General features: G+C 39.7%; 1 protein-coding gene across 1 annotated transcript in view; it reads right to left on the bottom strand.

Moving 5' to 3' along the window:
* The window catches only part of RASAL1 (RAS protein activator like 1), a 57,012-nt gene that overhangs the window by 12,071 nt on the left and 25,260 nt on the right, over nucleotides 1-19,681 (bottom strand). The window contains 8 exon segments of the mRNA XM_070763100.1: nucleotides 571-746; nucleotides 2,594-2,738; nucleotides 3,917-4,054; nucleotides 5,465-5,657; nucleotides 13,191-13,303; nucleotides 14,818-14,882; nucleotides 16,476-16,632; nucleotides 17,288-17,405. Of these exon segments, the coding sequence (XP_070619201.1) occupies nucleotides 571-746; nucleotides 2,594-2,738; nucleotides 3,917-4,054; nucleotides 5,465-5,657; nucleotides 13,191-13,303; nucleotides 14,818-14,882; nucleotides 16,476-16,632; nucleotides 17,288-17,405 (1,105 nt within the window).

The raw sequence follows: 19,681 nt of genomic DNA, 5'->3' as shown, positions 1-19,681 counted from the left end.
ATGAAGAAAGATAGATAGATAGATAGATGGATGGATGGATGGATGGATGGATGGATGGATGATGGATGGATGGATGGATTGATAGATGGAAAGAAGGAAGGAAGATGGATGGATGGTTAGATAGATAGAAGGATGGATGGATGGGTGGATGGATAGATAGATAGATAGAAAGATAGAAAGATAGAAAAATAGAAAGAGAAAGATAGAAAGTTAGAAAGATAGAAAGAGAAAGATAGAAAGATAGAAAGAAAGTTAGAAAGATAGATAGATAGAAAGATAGAAAGATAGAAAGAAAGATAGAAAGATAGAAAGATAGAAAGATAGAAAGATAGAAAGATAGAAAGATAGAAAGATAGAAAGATAGAAAGTTAGAAAGTTAGAAAGATAGAAAGATAGAAAGATAGAAAGAGAAAGATAGATAGAAAGTTAGAAAGATAGATAGATGTATATGAAGATGGAAGGAAGGAAGGAAGGAAGGATGGATATAGACAGATAGAATGGAGAGAGAGAGAGAGAGAGAGAGAGGGAGATGATAGATGGTAATTAGTCAGACAAGAGACCGGTTCTTACTTGCCACTCTGGAGATTTGGAATAGGAAAAGCTTTCATGGCTCAACCAGAAGTAACGCTTTTTGAAGGTGAAACGGGAGACCAGGTGTACCCCCTCTGCTTTACGTTTCTGCAGGTAACCTTCTTTGATGATGGCCGAAGAGTGGAAGAGAGTCCAAGGTTGTTTTTCACTTCCTTCTAGAGGGGAGGGGGGGAGAGAAAAAAGCGAGGGATGCCTCCCATTAAGTGAAGATCTATTCAAATTTTTGAAAAAATTCTAAAAGTCAACCACTTTGCTGCAATGCCAAAAGTTTTGCTGGTGACGCCAACAAAAGGCACAATGTTTCTGGTTGCCGCTTTTTTAAGCATTTGGTTCGTGTGTGTGTGGTTTTTTGAAAATCATGATATGATGGAGATTGGGAATTTAAAATGATTTAAATTTTTATATTTTGGCTGTTGCTTGCAGGATTTATATTTTGTTTAGAACTATTTTTACTTCTTTGTATCTTTCCAATTTTTCTTCTTTTCTACTCAACTTTTTCTTTTTTGAGCAGTCTATATTGGAATATATCTTGTCTTCTTTCTCTTTTTATCATCATTAGCTCATTCCCATCAATATTCATCATATGTTTTAGCCTCCAATCCCTTAATCGTCTTCACTGCTCTTCTCTGCACCCTTTTTATGGTCTCAGTATCTTTTTTTGTATTATGACAACCAGAACTGGATTAGTATTTATTTATTTTTTGTTTGTTTATTTTGTCAAGTACGTATTGGTAGTATACAAATAGTATGATCGGCTTGCATTGGCTGCCGATCAGTTTCCAGTCACAATTCAAAGTGTTGGTCATGACCTTTAAAGCCCTTCATGGCATTGGACCAGAGTACCTCCGGAACCGCCTGCTACCGCACGAATCCCAGCAACCGATAAGGTCCCACAGAGTTGGCCTCCTCCGGGTCCCCTCGACTAAACAATGTCGTTTGGCGGGCCCCAGGGGAAGAGCCTTCTCTGTGGCGGCCCCGGCCCTCTGGAACCAACTCCCCCTGGATATTAGAATTGCCCCCACCCTTCCTGTCTTTCGTAAACCACTCAAGACTCATTTATACCACCAGGCATGGGGGTGTTGAGATATTCCTTCCCTCTAGGCCATTACAAGTTATGCATGGTATGTTTGTGTGTATGTTTGGTTTTATAAATAAGGGTTTTTAGTTGTTTTATTATTGGATTGTCACATGCTGTTTTTATCATTGTTGTTAGCCGCCCCGAATCTACGGAGAGGGGTGGCATACAAATCCAATCAATCAATAAAATAAAAAATAAAATAAAATAAAATAAAATAAAATAAAATAAAATAAAATAAAATAAATAAAATAAAATAAAATAAAATAAAATAATAAAATAAAATAAAATAAAATAAAATAAAATAAAATAAAATAAAATAAAATAAAATAAAATAAAATAAAATAAAATAAAATAAAATAAAATAAAATAAAATATAAAATAAAATAAAATAACAATGTTTCTATGCATGAAACTAGGGGATGGAAGGCACGCTGGTGCACTTACGCTCACCCCTTATTGATCTCTTAGGAATTGGGAGAGGTCAACAGTGGATAGTCTAAGGGTAAAGTTTTGGGGGTTAGGTGATGATACTACAGAGTCTGGGAGTGAGTTCCATGCATCAACTCCTGGGTTACTAAAGTCGTATTTCCTGCAGTTCAGTTTGGAGCAGTTTACTTTAAGTTTGTATCTGTTGTGTCCTCTTTGTGGTTGAAATAGTCATTGACAGGAAGGACGTTGTAGCAGATGATTTTGTGGGCTATGCTTAGGTCGTGTTTAAGGCGACGTAGTTCTAAGCTTTCTAAACCTAGGATTGTAAGTCTAGTTGCGTAGGGCATTCTGTTGTGAGTGGAGGAGTGGAGGTCTCTTCTGGTAAAGTATCTCTGGACATTTTCTAGAGTGTTTATGTCCGAAATGCGGTGTGGGTTTATATTCTGTATAAAGTACATTCTGACCGCTGCATTGCAGTGTAATGGAATGACTCACCCGTCTCCGTGTCCACATCTATGAGCTTATTGAGGAATTCTTGGAGACGCCCAATGCTGGCAAGAATGAAGGGGTGGAGAGGCTCCATCCACTGCTCCTTCCCATGCCCCAACTGGAGCCCGAAGTTGCCAATGCTCTGTACCGCCTGCAAGGGAGAGAGGCAACCATTGGCACAAAGATGCCAGGTGACCCACACCAGAACAACCCAACATACCAAACATGAGTCAACATTCAACATCTGCTGCATATGATAGCCATTTAGTGACAGCAGCTATGGCGTACTGTTAAAATTCAAAATGTTACCCAATATATCCAACAAAAGTTGCCTGATCTTATGCTAGAGTAGAATAGAGTAGAATAGAATAGAATAGAACAGAATAGAACAGAATAGAGAATAGAATAGAGTAGAATAGAGTAGAGTAGAGTAAAACAGAACAGAACAGAATGGAGAATAGAGAATAGAGAATAGTATATAGAAAATAGAGAATAGAGAATAGAATATAGAAAATAGAGAATAGAATATAGAGAATAGAGAATAGAATAGAATAGAGAACAGAACAGAATATAGAATAGAGTAGAATAGAGTAGAACAGAACAAAATAGAGCATAGAGAATAGAGCATAGAGAATAGAGAATAGAATATAGAGAATAGAATATAGAGAATAGAATAGGGAACAGAACAGAATATAGAATAGAATAGAGTAGAATAGAATAGAACAGAACAGAATAGAACAGAATAGAGAACAGAATAGAATAGAGTAGAATAGAACAGAATAGAGAATAGAGAATAGAGAATAGTATATAGAGAATAGAGAATAGAAAATAGAATATAGAGAGTAGAGAATAGAGCATAGAGAATAGAATATAGAAAATAGAGAATAGAATATAGAGAATAGAGAATAGAATAGAATAGAGAACAGAACAGAATATAGAATAGTGTAGAGTAGAATAGAATAGAATAGAACAGAACAAAATAGAGAATAGAGCATAGAGTATAGAGAATAGAATATAGAGAATAGAATATAGAGAATAGAATAGAACAGAACAGAATAAATAGAGAATAGAATATAGAGAATAGAGAATAGAAAATAGAATAGAATAGAGAACAGAATATAGAATAGAATAGAGTAGAATAGAATAGAACAGAACAGAATAGAGAATAGAGATTAGAGATTAGAGAATAGAGAATAGAATATAGAGAACAGAGAATAGAGAATAGAATATAGAGAATAGAGAATAGAGAATAGAATATAGAGAATAGAGAATAGAATAGAATAGAACATAGCATATAGAATATAGCATATATCATCAGATATACAATACCTTGGCCAGTAGTAAGAGAGTCCGACTGGTTTGCGTGTCGGCATGATGATCTCGGAGGCTGAAAAGTTTTGGGGTTAGAATTGCAGGGGCGAAGAAGCGGAGGAAGAGGAAGCCGCTGATGGCGATGTATTTTGCTTCCTGGAAGGAGATAACGGGGAATGAAGTGTCCGGATATACAATGGTCCCTCTACTTACGAACTTAATTCGTTCCGTGGCCAGGTTCTTAAGTAGAAAAGCTTGTAAGAAGAAGCGATTTTTCCCATAGGAATCAATGTAAAAACAAATAATGTGTGTGATTGGGGAAACCACAGGGAGGGTGGAGGCCCTGTTTCCTCCCAGGAGATTCCTAAAGAGGCCCCACGGAGGCTTCTCCCCACTTTTTCTGGCCTTATTTTCCCCCAGGAGATTCCTAGAGAGGCCCCACGGAGGCTTCTCCCTGCCTTTCCCGGCCTTATTTCCCCCCAGGAGATTCCTAGAGAGGCCCCACGGAGGCTTCTCCCTGCCTTTTCCGGCCCTGTTTTCTCCCAGGAGATTCCTAAAGAGGCCCCACGGAGGCTTCTCCCTGCCTTTCTCGGCCTTATTTCCTCCCAGGAGATTCTTAGAGAGGCCCAACGGAGGCTTCTCCCCACCTTTTCCAGTCCTGTTTTCTCCCAGGAGATTCCTAGAGAGGCCTCAGGGAGGCTTCTCCCCACCTTTCCCAGCCTTATTTCCTCCCAGGAGATTCCTAGAGAGGCCCCACAGAGGCAGTTTTGACATTCTTTTACCTTATACGGTAACATAATGGAATATCACCTAGGATTGAACTAATCCTTGACATGAAGAAGACACAGAGTTGGTCACCCTTATGGGGGTGGAAAATGCCTTTGGTCTTGCTCAATGTGAATTATGAATGTGAAAGCACACGCCCCTCCTCCTCCCACTCCCTTCTAGCACTGATGATGTTCCTTAGCTGGGTCACAAAATGTCTGCAGCAAAACCACCAAGCTCAGAGACAACTACGACCTCACAGTCCTCCTCCTACTCCTGCCTTCTCCTCCTCCAACTCCTCGTCCTTCTAGCAGTGATGATATTCTTCAGCTGGGTCGCAAATAGTGATGGGTGAACCGAACCCGCACAATTCGGGTCCGTACCGAATTTTGCGGTGTTCGGTATGCCGAACCTGAAATTTTTTCAAACTTCAGGCAAAGTTCGGGGTCGTGTTCAGCGTTCGGAGCTTTGACGTCACCGGCAGGTTGCTAAGGACGCCGAGGTGATCACTTCCTGGATTCCATGCAATCCAGGAAGTGATCACCTTGGCGTCCTTAGCAACCTGCCAGTGACATCAAAGCTCCGCCCTTGGAATCTCTTCGTGGGAGGGATTCCCCATTCAGGTTCGAGTTCGGGTTCGGTTCGGGTTCGGTCGAATTTTGCGTAAAGTTCGTCCGAACTTGCTGAACCCGAACACCGTTGGGTTCGCCCGTCACTAGTCGCGAAACGTCTGCAGGAAAACCACTGAGCCCAGAGAGCATGGTTGTTACAGATACAGTATTCTCTTTTGTCGAGACTCACCTGGTTCTCCGCTTCCTTAAAGCGTTGCTCCACCCGCTTGTACAGCTGTTTGAAAGCTACTCGCATGAGTGAAGGGCAGTTCTCGGCGGAACCCACAATGGCGTCCACGATCTCTCCCAGATACCCCTTCAGCACTTCCAAGCTGCCTTCTCGGATCTGGGCTTCGGATAGGGAGCCTTTGAAGGAGATCCGCCTGTTTCAAACACCCCAAAAACAGAAATTTGCAATTAAAAAAAGGGAGGGGAAAGACATTGGATATCATCAAAGCAGCTCACGTCTACATCACATACAGCATCCCAAAGAGGCAACTGGAGTTTCTGGGGGTTTTTTTGAAGACTGTTAGTATTCCACACTGGGTTTATAACCAATGTTGGAATCCTAAACTTAGAATAATCCCCTCAGCACTGTCAGACTTTCTACTAAATCTGCACTTCTATTCTACTAGTTTTTCTCATCATTCCTTTCACCCATTTCCTCCCATGTTGACTGTATGACTGTAACTTGTTGCTTATATCCTAAGATTTTTATTAATATTGCTTCTTCATTGCTTATTTGACCCCTATGACAATCATTAAGTGTCGTACCACATGATTCTTGACAAATGTATATTTTATTTTATGTACGCTGAAAGCATATGCACCAAGACAAATTCCTTGTGTGTCCAATCACACTTGGCCAATAAAATATTCTATTCTATTCTATTCTAGAAAGAAGAGTATATGTTAGATTAGATTAGATTAGATTTATTGGACTTATATGCTGCCCCTCTCCGTAGATCGGGGTGGCTCACAACAATGGTAAACAATACATAGTAACAAATCTAATATTTAGCAATCTAAATTACAGTTTTAGGTTAAAAAATCTAAAAGAAACCCCAATATATAAAAAACAGGCACACAGTCGAATCATACACAGAAACTACACCGGCAAGGGGGAGATGTTTCAATTCCCCCATGCCTGACGGCAGAGGTGGGTTTTAAGGAGTTTCCGAAAGGCAAGGAGGGTGAGGGCAATCCTAATCTCTGGGGGGAGCTGGTTCCAGAGGGTCGGAGCCACCACAGAGAAGGCTCTTCCCCTGGGTCCCACCAGATGACATTGTTTAGTCGACGGGACTCGGAGAAGGCCCACTCTGTGGGACCTAACCGGTCGCTGGGATTCGTGCGGCAGAAGACGATCCCGGAGATATTCTGGTCCGATGCCATGTAGGGCTTTATAGGTCATAGCCAACACTTTGAATTGTGACCGGAAACTGATCGGCAACCAGTGCAGACTGCAAAGTGTTGGAGTAACATGGGCATACTTAGAGAAGCCCATGATTGCTCTCGCAGCTGCATTCTGCACGATCTGAAGTTTCCGAACACTTTTCAAAGGTAGCCTCATGTAGAGAGCGTTACAGTAGTTGAGCCTCGAGGTGATGAGGGCATGAGTGACTGTGAGCAGTGACTCCCGATCCAGATAGGGCCGCAACTGGCGCACCGGGCGAACCTGGGCAAACGCCTCCCTCGCCACAGCTGAAAGATGTTTCTCTAATGTGAGCTGTGGATCGAGGAGGATGCCCAAGTTGCGGACCCTCTCCGAGGGGGTCAATACTTCCCCCCCCAGGGTAATGGAAGGACAGATGGAATTGTCCTTGGGAGGCAGAACCCAGAGCCACTCTGTCTTATCCGGGTTGAGTTTGAGTCTGTTATGTGGGTGTTAAGGCAATAACACAGACTAATAAGTGGAGTATAAATATTATTTACAATGTATACAGTAAAGTAAGCAGTAAACAATCCACTACATACGTATCCAAGTCAAGCAATCATATAAAAACCAGATATCAGAATATACAGTTGTATTCAGTTACGGACCCCTCGCATCCTGGACATAAACTGTTTCAACTCCTGCACACCAAGACAACTAGACCCAAGAACAGTTTTTCCCCGAATGCCATCACTCTGCTAAACAAATAATTCCCTTACCACTGTCAAACTATTCACTAAGGCTGCATTACATACATTGTTTCAACTCCTACCCTCAAACAATGCTATAGAGCATTGCACACCAAGACAACTAGATACAAGAAGAGGTTTTTCCTGAACGCCATCACTCTGCTAAACAAATAATTCCCTCAATACTGTCAAGCTATCTACTAAGTCTGCAGTTCTATTTCTACTAGTTTTTCCCATCATTCCTATCATCCTTTCCTCCCACTTATGACTGTATGACTGTAATTTGTTGCTTGTATCCTTAAGATTTTTATTAATATTGATTGTTCCCTCTTTGCTTATTTGACCCATATGACAATCATTAAGTGTGGTAGCTCATGATTCTTGACAAAATATCTTTTATGTACACTGAGAGCATAGGCACCAAGACAAATTCCTTGTGTGTCCAATAAAGAATTCTATTCTGTTCTATTCTATTCTATTCTATTCCATTCCATTCCATTCCATTGTTCTAATCTATTTACCTACCTTCCTATCCATATCTATCTCTCTATCTCCCTATCTCTCTATCTATCTATCTATCTATCTATCTATCTATCTCTCTATCTATCTCTCTATCTATCTCTCTATCTACGGTATCTATCTATCTATCTATCTATCTATCTATCTATCTATCTATCTATCTATCTATCTATCTACCCATCTATCATGACTGCACGACTCTAACTTGTTCCTTGTATCCTTAAGATTTCTATTAATATTGATTTTTTTCCTGATTGCTTATTTGACCCCTATGACAATCATTAAGTGTTGAACCACATGATTGTTGACAAATCTATATTTTATTTTATGCACCCTGAGAGCATCTGCACCAGAGACAAATTCCTTGTGTGTCCAATCACACTTGGCCAGTAAAGAATTCTATTCTATTCTATTCTATTCTATCTCAAGGACCCCCCTCTTCCACCTCTGGAATTCTAGTCTAGGATGCACACTCAGCTCTTTCATAGGCAGCTGGACCTCAGAAATGGGACCACGATTGCTGGCTTCCCACATCTCGGGCTACGTCATTCCCAGCTCGTGTGCTCTTGACTGCGTCTGCAGCAAGATGTGTGGATTTTCAGGGGCACACCCTCTAGCGGCACACTTCCTTTGCACGCTAACTTAATGCAGTGTCGCGCTCTCCCCAGCAGCATCCCGGAGACAGGGTTGCCTAGCAACCCCGGGCGAACAGCATCCCCAAGAACAGGGCTATCTTTGGAGCATCTGAAAAATCTCGCGGCTCGCTCGCTCGTCGCCGGCCTGTTCTCAGCCCTCAATCACATTGGCACTCTCCTTGAAACACGAGGGCTCGATGCCATCATCGCTCAGCTACAACCGAGTGCTCGCCCACAGCCATAGACGTTCAGAACACGAGCGAGGATGTTTCCACCTGCGTGCGTTTAACACAAAGGTGATAGAAGAACCAATTTTTTTTCCCTTGTGAAAATGAGCGTCCTATTTGATTTTCATTCCTGTCGCCTTTGAGAGTGGCGCACACGTTCTGTTGTTTGGATAAACAAGGGGCTAGTCTTCAAGCACCATTTCGGAGAGGGGCGGCATGTAAATCCAATTAATAAATAAAATAAATATAATGCCCAATTCCTGCAACCATTCTTGATATGTTTTATCCTCCTATCCCCTAATCCAGTGTTTCCCAACAATTGGCAACTTGAAGATATTTGGACTTCAACTCCCAGAATTCCCCAGCCAGCATGGCGACCAAAACTGAACACATTATTCTAAGTGTGGCCTTACCAAGGCATTATAAAATGGTATAGTAATTTGTCCAAAGGTCGCAAAAGGTGATCCCTTGACCCCAGGATACTGCAATATTCATACTTACATGCCAAACATCTAAATTTTGATCACATGACCATGGGAATGCTCCAATGGTTGTAAGTATGAAAAATGGCCATCAGTCCCATTTTTTCTAGTACTATTGTAATTTCGAAGAGTCGCTAAACAAATGGTTTTAAGTTAAGGACTACCTGCATAAGCTAAAATCCCCCATATCTTCAGGTTGCAAGAGGGTTGATATTACTAGAGGCGTCTGTAATAAGGCAAATGATTTAGCTTTACTAGATAAGTGGTCAAAGCAATGGAAACTGCAGTTTAATGTTTCCAAATGTAAAATAATGCACTTGGGGAAAAGGAATCCTCAGTCTGAGTATTGTACTGGCAGTTCTGTGTTAGCAAAAACTTCAGAAGAGAAGGATTTAGGGGTGGTGATTGCCAACATTCTCCAAATGGGTGAACAGTGCAGTCAGGCGGTAGGGAAAGCGAGTCGAAGGCTTGGCTGCATAGCTAGAGGTGTAACAAGCAGGAAGAGGGAGATTGTGATCCCGCTGTATAGAGCGCTGGTGAGACCCCATTTGGAATACTGGGTTCAGTTCCGGAGACCTCACCTACAAAAAGATATGGATAAAATTGAACGGGTCCAAAGACGGGCTACAAGAATGGTGGAAGGTCTTCAGCATAAAACGTATCAGGAAAGACTGAATGAACTCCATCTGTCTAGTCTGGAGGACAGAAGGGAAAGGGGGGACACGATCAAAACATTTAAATATATGTTAAAGGGTTAAATAAGGTTCAGGAGGGAAGTGTTTTTAATAGGAAAGTGAACACAGGAACAAGAGGGCACAATCTGAGATTATTATTATTATTATTATTATTATTATTATTATTATTATTATTATTATTATGTCAGTACAACACAGCAAACAAGATCACTATGCTGGATTTCGTATTTCATCACCAGTCGGGCGCTTCCCAAGCACCTAGGACTGCGTGATGTAGCGGCGAATTATGTTTGCCGATCCCAGCAAAGCGGCCTTTTGCAATTGACAGATGGAGATTTTGTCAATTCCGATGGTTTTCAAATGTCCGCTGAGATCCTTTGGCCCTGCGCCCAGCGTGCCAAGGACCACTGGGACCACTTTCACTGGCTTATGCCAGAGTCGTTGCAGCTCGATTTTTAGATCTTCGTATTTCACTAATTTCTCTAGCTGCTTCTCCTCAATTCTGCTGTCTTCTGGGATTGCGATGTTGATGATCCATACTTTCTTTTTCTCCACGATCACAATGTCTGGTGTGTTATGCTTCAGAATTCAATAATAATAATAATAATAATAATAATAATAATAATAATAATAATAATTTGTTTGTTTGTTTGTTTGTTTATTATTTATTCATTCGTTCGTTCGTTCGTTCGTTCGTTCGTTCATTCATTTATTTATTTATTTATTTATTTATTTATTTATTTATTTATTTATTTATTTATTTATTAGATTTGTATGCCGCCCCCTCTCCGAAGACTTGGAGCTTAGTTGGGGAAAAGATCAGAAGCAACGTGAGAAAATATTATTTGACTAAAAGAGTAGTAGATGCTTGGAACAAACCTCCCGCAGACGTGGTTGGTAAATCCACAGTCACTGAATTTAAACATGCCTGGAATAAACCTAAATCCATCCTAAGATAGTAAGGGCAGACTAGATGGACCAGGAGGTCTTTTTCTGAGTGGGCAACATGATCAGTTTGTGGGTGGGTGGGGGTGACAAGGAGTAAGAACTTTCAACTGGGTGGGAAACTGCGATTTGGGTTTCCCAGTGTTTGTGCCAGGATGGCTCCGGAAATAAATTGGAACTTTGAGGAATACTTTGACTCGGACTCTGGATGTTACCTAGAACCTTAACATCGGCACCAACCAAATCAAATTTGTGACGCCATCATTATGTCACCAGCGGGCCGATCCGGAATCCATCCCTGCACCCATTGTGTTCTGTCGGGCTCTCTGGTAGAATCCTCCCAAAAATGCACAGATACAATTTCAGACACACACACGTTTGAAAATTCAAAACAATGTTCTTTGTAATGAAAATTCACTTAACCCAAGCCCTCTTTTGGTATAGCAAAGAGCACTGGTCTCCAAACAAACTGGTAATTTGTACTAGTCCCTTATCAGTTCTGAGATACTTAGCTTGCAGCTTTGAGGCAATTCACAGTCCTTCTTCTTTCACAAAGTGAAACACACTTTGCTCTGGTTTAGTTTCAAAGCGGGGGGAAAATCAGCACACAAAAGGTCCAAGTCAGTAAAGCAGTCAGGAAACACAACGGTCAGATAATCCTCCACAATGGCCAAACCCACAGGCTGCTAATTATAGCAGCCTCACTAATGACCACAGCCCCACCCAACCACAGGTGGCCTCATTTTCTTTGATAATAATCTCTCAGTTGTTGCTGCCTATCCATTGCTCTCCGCATGCGTGGCTGTATCATTAACTCTTGCTCTGAATCCAAGGAGGAGCTAGAGAATTGATCTCCTTCTGAGCTGTCTGCCACACTCTCCTCCTCCCTGTCACTCATGTCTTCTTGGTCAGAGGAGCCTTCATCATCAGATTCCAGCGGGGGGGCAAAACAGGCCTGCAGCATGTGGATGTCTCCCCCACATCCACAGTCCTTAGGGCAGGAGCTGGGCCAGAGCTAACCACAACACATTGTCTCCTGTTCTGTCCCTTGGGTGTTACACACAATACACAACCAAGTCTCCCATCACAACCCCAGAACCTCCCCGGATCCCTTCTGTGCCAACAGATCCCGCTTTCATTCCTAGAGTTTTCCCGCACATTTTCACATCTGAGCTGTGATTTATCTCACCCAGGAACATTCTGTCCCATTATTTTTAGACTCGTAAATCATCTGCCAGGCAAACGTTGCCAGTTTCTGTTTTAATTAGCCCGGCAGGGTGAGGAAAGCTACTTGGAAAGAGGGTTGAGTCCCCTGGACCCCACTGTTTTCGCCCTTTCTCGCTGCCCCTAGCAACTCCCAGTGGGAAAAAGGACTTTTCTACAATCTTGTTCCAAATGCACAACTCTTGAGATAAGGAGTGAGCCGATTAGTGCCAGCGATTACATCCATAACACACAGCATAGGAATAATAGTCCTACAGTATCTATCTATCTATCTATCTATCTATCTATCTATCTATCTATCTATCTATCTATCTATCTATCTACCTATCATCTATCTATCTATCTATCATCTATCTATCTATCATCTATCTATCTATCTATCTATCATCTATCTATCTATCTATCTATCTATCTATCTATCTATCTATCTATCTATCTATCATCTATCTACCTACCTACCTACCTATCTATCTATGATCTATCTATCTATCTATCTATCTATCTATCTATCTATCTATCTATCTATGATCTATCTATCTATGATCTATCTATCTATCTATCATCTATCTTTCTATCTATCTATCTATCTATCTATCATCTATCTCTCTATCTCTCTATCAACTATCTGTCTATCTATCTATCTATCATCTACCTACCTACCTATCTATCTATCTATCTATCTATCATCTATCTATCATCTATCTACCTATCTATCTATATATCATCTATCTTTCTATCTATCTCTCTATCCATCCATCCATCTATCTTTCAAATGTCTCTCTATCTGTCACGGTGGTGCAGTGGTTAGAGTTCAGTACTGCAGGCTATTTCTGCTGCCTGCTGGCTGCCTGCAATATGGCAGTTCAAATCTCACCAGGCTCAAGGTTGATTCATCCTTCCATCCTTCCGAGGTGGGTAAAATGGGGACCCAGACAATGCACCAATTCTGTATACCACCGAGATAAGGCTGCAAAGCACTGTGTAGTGACATATAAGTCTAAATGCTATCGGTATAATAATTACGTAAACATTATTGAATCCATTAAATACATGTATTTATTTTCTTACTTGGCCCGGCTAGGTTCAATCTTGCAGGGATCGAGCTCAACATACTTCTTTTCTTCAAAGATCCGGTGTATGATGATTTTTAAAACTTTGTGGAGATAGGGCATTCCCACTATCTACAAAGGGTCAGGACATCGGGGAGGTGTGGAAGGCAAGATAAAACACATTGGTTAGATAGATAGATAGATAGATAGATAGGTAGGTAGGTAGGTAGGTAGGTAGGTAGGTAGGTAGGTTGGTTGGTTGGGTGGGTGGGTGGGTGGGTAGGTAGGTAGGTAGGTAGGTTAGTTAGATAGGTAGATAGATAGATAGATAGATAGATAGATAGATAGATAGATAGATAGATAGATAGATAGGTACGTAGGTAGGTAGGTAGGTTAGTTAGATAGGTAGATAGGTAGGTAGATAGATAGATAGATAGATAGATAGATAGATAGATAGATAGATAGATAGATAGATAGATAGATAGGTACGTAGGTAGGTAGGTAGGTTAGTTAGATAGGTAGATAGGTAGATAGGTAGATAGGTAGATAGGTAGATAGGTAGATAGATAGATAGATAGATAGATAGATAGATAGATAGATAGATAGATAGATAGATAGATAGGTAGGTAGGTAGGTAGGTAGGTAGGTAGGTTAGTTAGATAGGAAGATAGGTAGATAGGTAGATAGGTAGATAGATAGATAGATAGATAGATAGATAGATAGATAGATAGATAGATAGATAGATACATAGATACATAGATACATAGATACATAGATACATAGATAGATATTATTTTTTATTATTATTTATTAGATTTTTATGCCACCCCTCTCCAAAGACTCGGAGCAGCATAGACAGACAGACATAGATCAATGGACAGTAAGAATTGCTATTAAAGAAGAAGGAATGTTATACTCCAAAATCTTATTTAGTGCTATGAACAAATATAGAGTAGAGTAGAATATAGAATAGAGTGTAGAGTAGAGTAGAATAGAGTAGAGTAGATTAGACTGGAGTGGAGTGGAGTTGAATGGAATGAAACGGAACGGAACGGAACGGAAAGGAACAGAATAGAATAACAGAGTTGGAAGGGATTTTCGAGGTCTTCTAGTCCAACCCCCTGCTTAGCCAGGATACCCTGCCTACACCACTTCAGACAAATGGTTATCCAACATTTTAAAAAACCTCCAGTGTTGGAGCATTCACAACTTCTGGAGGCAAATTGTTCTACAGATTAATAGTTCTAACTGTCGGGGAATTTCTCCTTAGTTCTAAGTTGCTTCTCTCCTTAATTAGTTTCCACCCATTGCTTCTCATCCTGCCTTCTGGTGCTTTGGAGAATAAGTTGACCCCCTTTGACCCCCCATTGGGGTGCACGTATCTTACGTTGGGATGTTTGCCACCCTTTTTTCCACCAGGGCAAAACAGTTGGCATTTAGGTTTACCCCATTCTACCCCCAAAAAACAAACTATTGGCATAGGAACCAAACTAGACAAAAACCTGGCACCATCCCTTTGAAACATATTCTGCGATTCGTGGCATATCTTTCTTTCTAGCTATTTTTTTTTTTTGAGACTGATCCGTCTGCTTCGTCTTTTACTCCATCCAAATCCCCCTCCCTATATTCTTCTATTCCTCACTCACCTTCAGGAATTGTTCCATGGATTTGGAGGCTAAGGAGTTGGAACGGAAGAGGGTGTTGGGATCCACTGGTGGGGGAGGAAAAAAACAAAACACAGAACACGCAGAAATGTGACATTTCTCCTCTAATTATTTTCAGATGAGTTAGAGACACCCGCGAATCATCAATTCTTGATTGCGTTTGGCATTCTGTCACCACCACGAGCCAACTCATCGTATCCACGATCTTGCGTTTAAAATAAGCAAGTCGCCACCTTCCCATCACTCGCTCCAAATTTCTTGGCTCACGTTTCGTTTAGCTGAGATTTACGTAGGTTGCACATAATTTAAAATTAGGTTTAAGGTTTAATGGAATTAAACCAGAAGGAGGATTTAGATTTTTTTTTGAAGTTTGGGATTTGTTTTCTAACCCAGCCTTCCTTCCTTCCTTCCTTCCTGTCCTTCCTTCCTTCCTTCCTTCTTTCCTTCCTTCCTTCCTTTCCTTCCTTCCTTCTTTCCTTCCTTCCATCCTTCCTGTCCTTCCTTCCTTCCTTCCCTTCCCTTCCTTCCTTCTTTCCTTGCTTCCTGTCCTTCCTTCCTTCTTTCCTTCCTTCCTGTCCTTCCTTCCTTCTTTCCTTCCTTCCTTCCTGTCCTTCCTTCCTTCTTTCCTTCCTTCCTTCCTGTCCTTACTTCTTTACTTCCTTCCTTCCTTCCTTCTTTCTTTCTTTCCATCCTTCCTTCCTGTCCTTCCTTCCTTCCTTCTTTCTTTCCTTCCTTTTTTCCTTCCTTTCTGTCCTTCCTTCTTTCCTTCCTTCCTTCCTGTCCTTCCTTCCTTCTTTCCTTCCTTCCTTCCTTCCTTCCTTCCTATCCTTCCTTCCTGTGCAGTAATTAGAAAGGAGTATTGCAGACTAACTCTGCCTACTGCCAGCAGTTTGATCCTGACCAGCTCAAGGTTGACCCAACCTTCCATCTTTCTGACGTCGGTAAAATGGGGACCCACATTGTTGAGGGCGAGATGTTGACTGTAAATCGCTTAGAGACGGCTGTAAAGCACTACGAGGCGATCCATAAGTCTAAGTGCTATTCCACACTGTTCTGTTCTGTTCTATTGTCCTGGGGTCCCAGTGGTTAGAATACAGTATTGCAGACTAATTCTGCCGATTACCAGGAATTTGACCCTGACCAGCTCAAGTTTGACTCAGCCTTCCATCCTTCCAAGATCAGTAAAATGAGGGTCAAAAATGGTTGTTGGGGGCAATAGGCTGACTCTGTAAACTGCTCAGAAGAGTTGTATATAAGTCTAAGTGCTATCTCTGGTCTATTCTTTCCCAGGGCCCTGAATATCTGGATTTACCAAAGGGCCTGAGGACTTCAGAATGGCATGGAGCCCATCAAGTGGCTTATTTGATGGATTGTTTTTGCCACAGGGATGGAGATGATTGTTTTCGTTGTTTGTATATTGGGTTTTTATTTTTGTAAGCCGCTCAGAGTCACCGAGAGCCTTATACAAATTTTCTTAAATAAAATAAATAAATAATTTCCCATAGACTCCTACTCACCCACCCACCAAAACCAGCTGCTCATCTATTGAAGACAGCAGTTGTACACAACCTTGGTCAACTTGTTAACTGAGTTCCTGGATCACCCTAGTGAAATACCACTTATTATATGAAAGCACTTACTTGTTCTTGAAATCTCACGGAAATTCAGGTAATCTAAGAAAGGTATAACCAGGCCTTGCCCAAGGAAGATCTTGACAAGCTTGGTGGATACATCTTGACGGCTTTCTACCAAACATACTTCTTCCAGAAGAGCGAGTGGGGTGAGGTTATCTGCCTCCTGCAAAGTAGCACAATACTTATCATTAATGTACACACACCTACAGTATTTTGATGCTGATGAAGAAGTAGTACCATATGTATTCATCATGCGATGGGTCCATTGCAAAAACCTGAATAAATCAAGTGAGGTCTAATTGGAATCTATAATGCGGTTCAAGCAATTGAGTAGATTCCGTTTGCAATTTCTTTCAATGTTGTGCTTCAAATGATCAGATTGATTCAATTAGACATGTTTAACCTCCAGAGTTCTGTCCAATATTTGGGTCAATTCTGACCCAAATGCAGTAATTGGAAGGTTTGACTTGAAATAATAATTGGATCAAGCCAACTTTGAACTGAAATCCATCTCTAGACTTGAGATGGATTTCTCAAGAGCAACTCCTGCATTTGTGGGGAGCTCTCCAAGGTCCTGAAATCTCAAATTATTGATATACAGTACTGTACTGTGTAGCAAATACTCTGTTCTTTCTTGTTTGCACTACACTTGTTGATGCCAAACCTGGAACTAACAACTCTTATCTTGAAATGCAATCTATGTAAAGAATACGTAGGATGGCTCTTTTTATAACACACACACACCTTCTTCTCACCTTAAATAATTTAACAACAAGTTGTTCAGCTTTATATAGGTTCTGTTCAACCTAACTACTCACCTCTGGAGGACACAAGACAGATTCCACAAGGAGGTCTATCAGGGGTTGATAGTAGCTGGAAGGCAAGATCTGGTCTTCAGCAAGCCGAACCTGCAACCTTAGCTGACCCAGTTTTTCCCTGCAAGCAAAGCAGAGGCCAACATGACATCTAACCACAAATAGAAGTTTACAAAAGTAGGCAACAGTTTAACATCAAGAATTGGATGTTGATGAACATTACATTGAGTGGACATCAGATGTGGGTTTGAAACTTAAAGATAAACAAGATTAGATTAGATTAGATTTATTGGATTTATATGCCGCCCCTCTCCGCAAACTCGGGGCAGCTCACAACAATAATAAAAACAGTACATAGTAACAAATCCAATGCCCACCAATCTAATTACAATTTTAAGTTAAAAAAGTCATAAAACAATCCCAATATATATAAAAAACAGGCACACAGTCAATCAATCAAACGGCAAAACAACATGGGCAAGGGGGAGATGTTTTAGTTCCCCCATGCCTGACGACAGAGGTGGGTTTTAAGGAGTTTACGAAAGGCAGGGAGGGTGTGGGCAATCCTAATCTCAGGGGGTAGCTGGTTCCAGAGAGTCAGAGCCCCCACAGAGAAGGCTCTTCCCCTGGGTCCCGCCAGACAACATTGTTTAGTCAACGGGACCCGAAGAAGGCCGACTCTGTGGAACCTAACCGGTCGCTGGGATTCGTGCGGCAGGAGGCTCGGATTATTATAAAATTTGGGGAAAATTTTATGATTGGATAGAAAACTAAGAGATAAGTGTGTATTAGTAATTGGTTAATTTTGGGAAAAATTGAAATTTGATTTAAATTTTGGAAGCCAGATGGCAAAGTTGAGAAATGGTGGTAGCACTATATAATGATATAACACAAAATTTACTCATTGCTTAGACTTTAAACATATAGAACTTTATTTTATGAAGTAGGTGATATATTATGAATAGTTTCTTTTATTAAAGATATATATAGAGAGAGATAATTTTTTATTAGCTATATGATACAATGTTGAAATTTAGTTAAAGAGATTTTATTAATGTTTGCATTGATGTAACTTTGTATAGTAAGATGGAGAAGAAGAATTTTTATTTAGACTTTTAAGAATTGGCAATGTTGTATAAAATTAATAGAACTTTTTAGATGAGGAGGGATAAGAGCCTCCATTGAGTGAGTACTGTAATAAGAAAAGAAATTTTTATATATGATTGATTTTAAGATTTGTTGTTGTGTTTATAACTATATATTGTTTTATTTTATGGTGGAGAATTTTTTGTAAAAAAATTATACCCTGAAAAGAGGTGGGTTTCAGCAGGTTCAAACCGGTTCTGGAGAACCGGTAGTGGAAATGTTGAGTACTACGGGGAATTGGTAAATACCATCTCTGGCTAAACCCTCTCCCATCTATTCTCTTTCTTCTGAGTCCCAGCTGATTGGGAGGAAATGGGGATTTCCCCGGCCACGCCCACCAAGCTATGCCACGCCCACCAAGCCACGCCCACAGAACCGGTAATAGAAATTTTTGAAACCCACCACTGGGGAATTTGCCAACCTTAGAAACTTCAAGATGTTTGGACTTCCCTGCCTTGGCAAGTTTAAGACCAGTGGGCCAACTCCAATAATCTAGTAGGAATTCTGAGTCTGGGAGTTGAAGTTGTTTTGTAGTGGCTAAGGGAGAGAGACATCCACAAATTTTACAACTGAAAGTTTAATGATGATGATAAACTTTGGCTTTGGGCAATATTTTCAGAAACGGCTTGCCTCTGCTTTCTTCCTAAGAGGGATTTATATTTATATTTATATTTATATTTATATTTATATTTATATTTATATTTATATTTATATTTATATTTATATTTATATTTATATTTATATTTATATTTATATTTATATTTATATTTATATTTATATTTATATTTATATTTATATTTATATTATTTATTATTTATTATTTATTATTTATTATTTATTATTTATATTTATATTTATATTTATATTTATATTTATATCCATATCCATATCCATATCCATATCCATATCCATTTGTATTTGTATTTGTATTTGTATTTGTATTTATATTTATATTTATATTTATATTTATATTTATATTTATATTTATATTTATATTTATATTTATATTTATATTTATATTTATATTTATATTTATATTTATATTTATATTTATATTTATATTTATATTTATATTTATATTTATATTATTTATATTTATATTCATTTATATTTATATTCATATCCATATATATTTATATTTATATTTATATTTATATTTATATTTATATTTATATTTATATTTATATTTATATTTATATTTATATTTATATTTATATTTATATTCATATCCATATTTATATTTATATTTAT

Source organism: Erythrolamprus reginae, chromosome 10 (genome assembly GCF_031021105.1).
Source record: "Erythrolamprus reginae isolate rEryReg1 chromosome 10, rEryReg1.hap1, whole genome shotgun sequence".
NCBI lineage: Eukaryota > Metazoa > Chordata > Lepidosauria > Squamata > Dipsadidae > Erythrolamprus > Erythrolamprus reginae.
The sequence above is the reverse complement of the archived record's forward strand: the minus strand, read 5'-3'. Positions and strand labels throughout refer to the sequence as shown.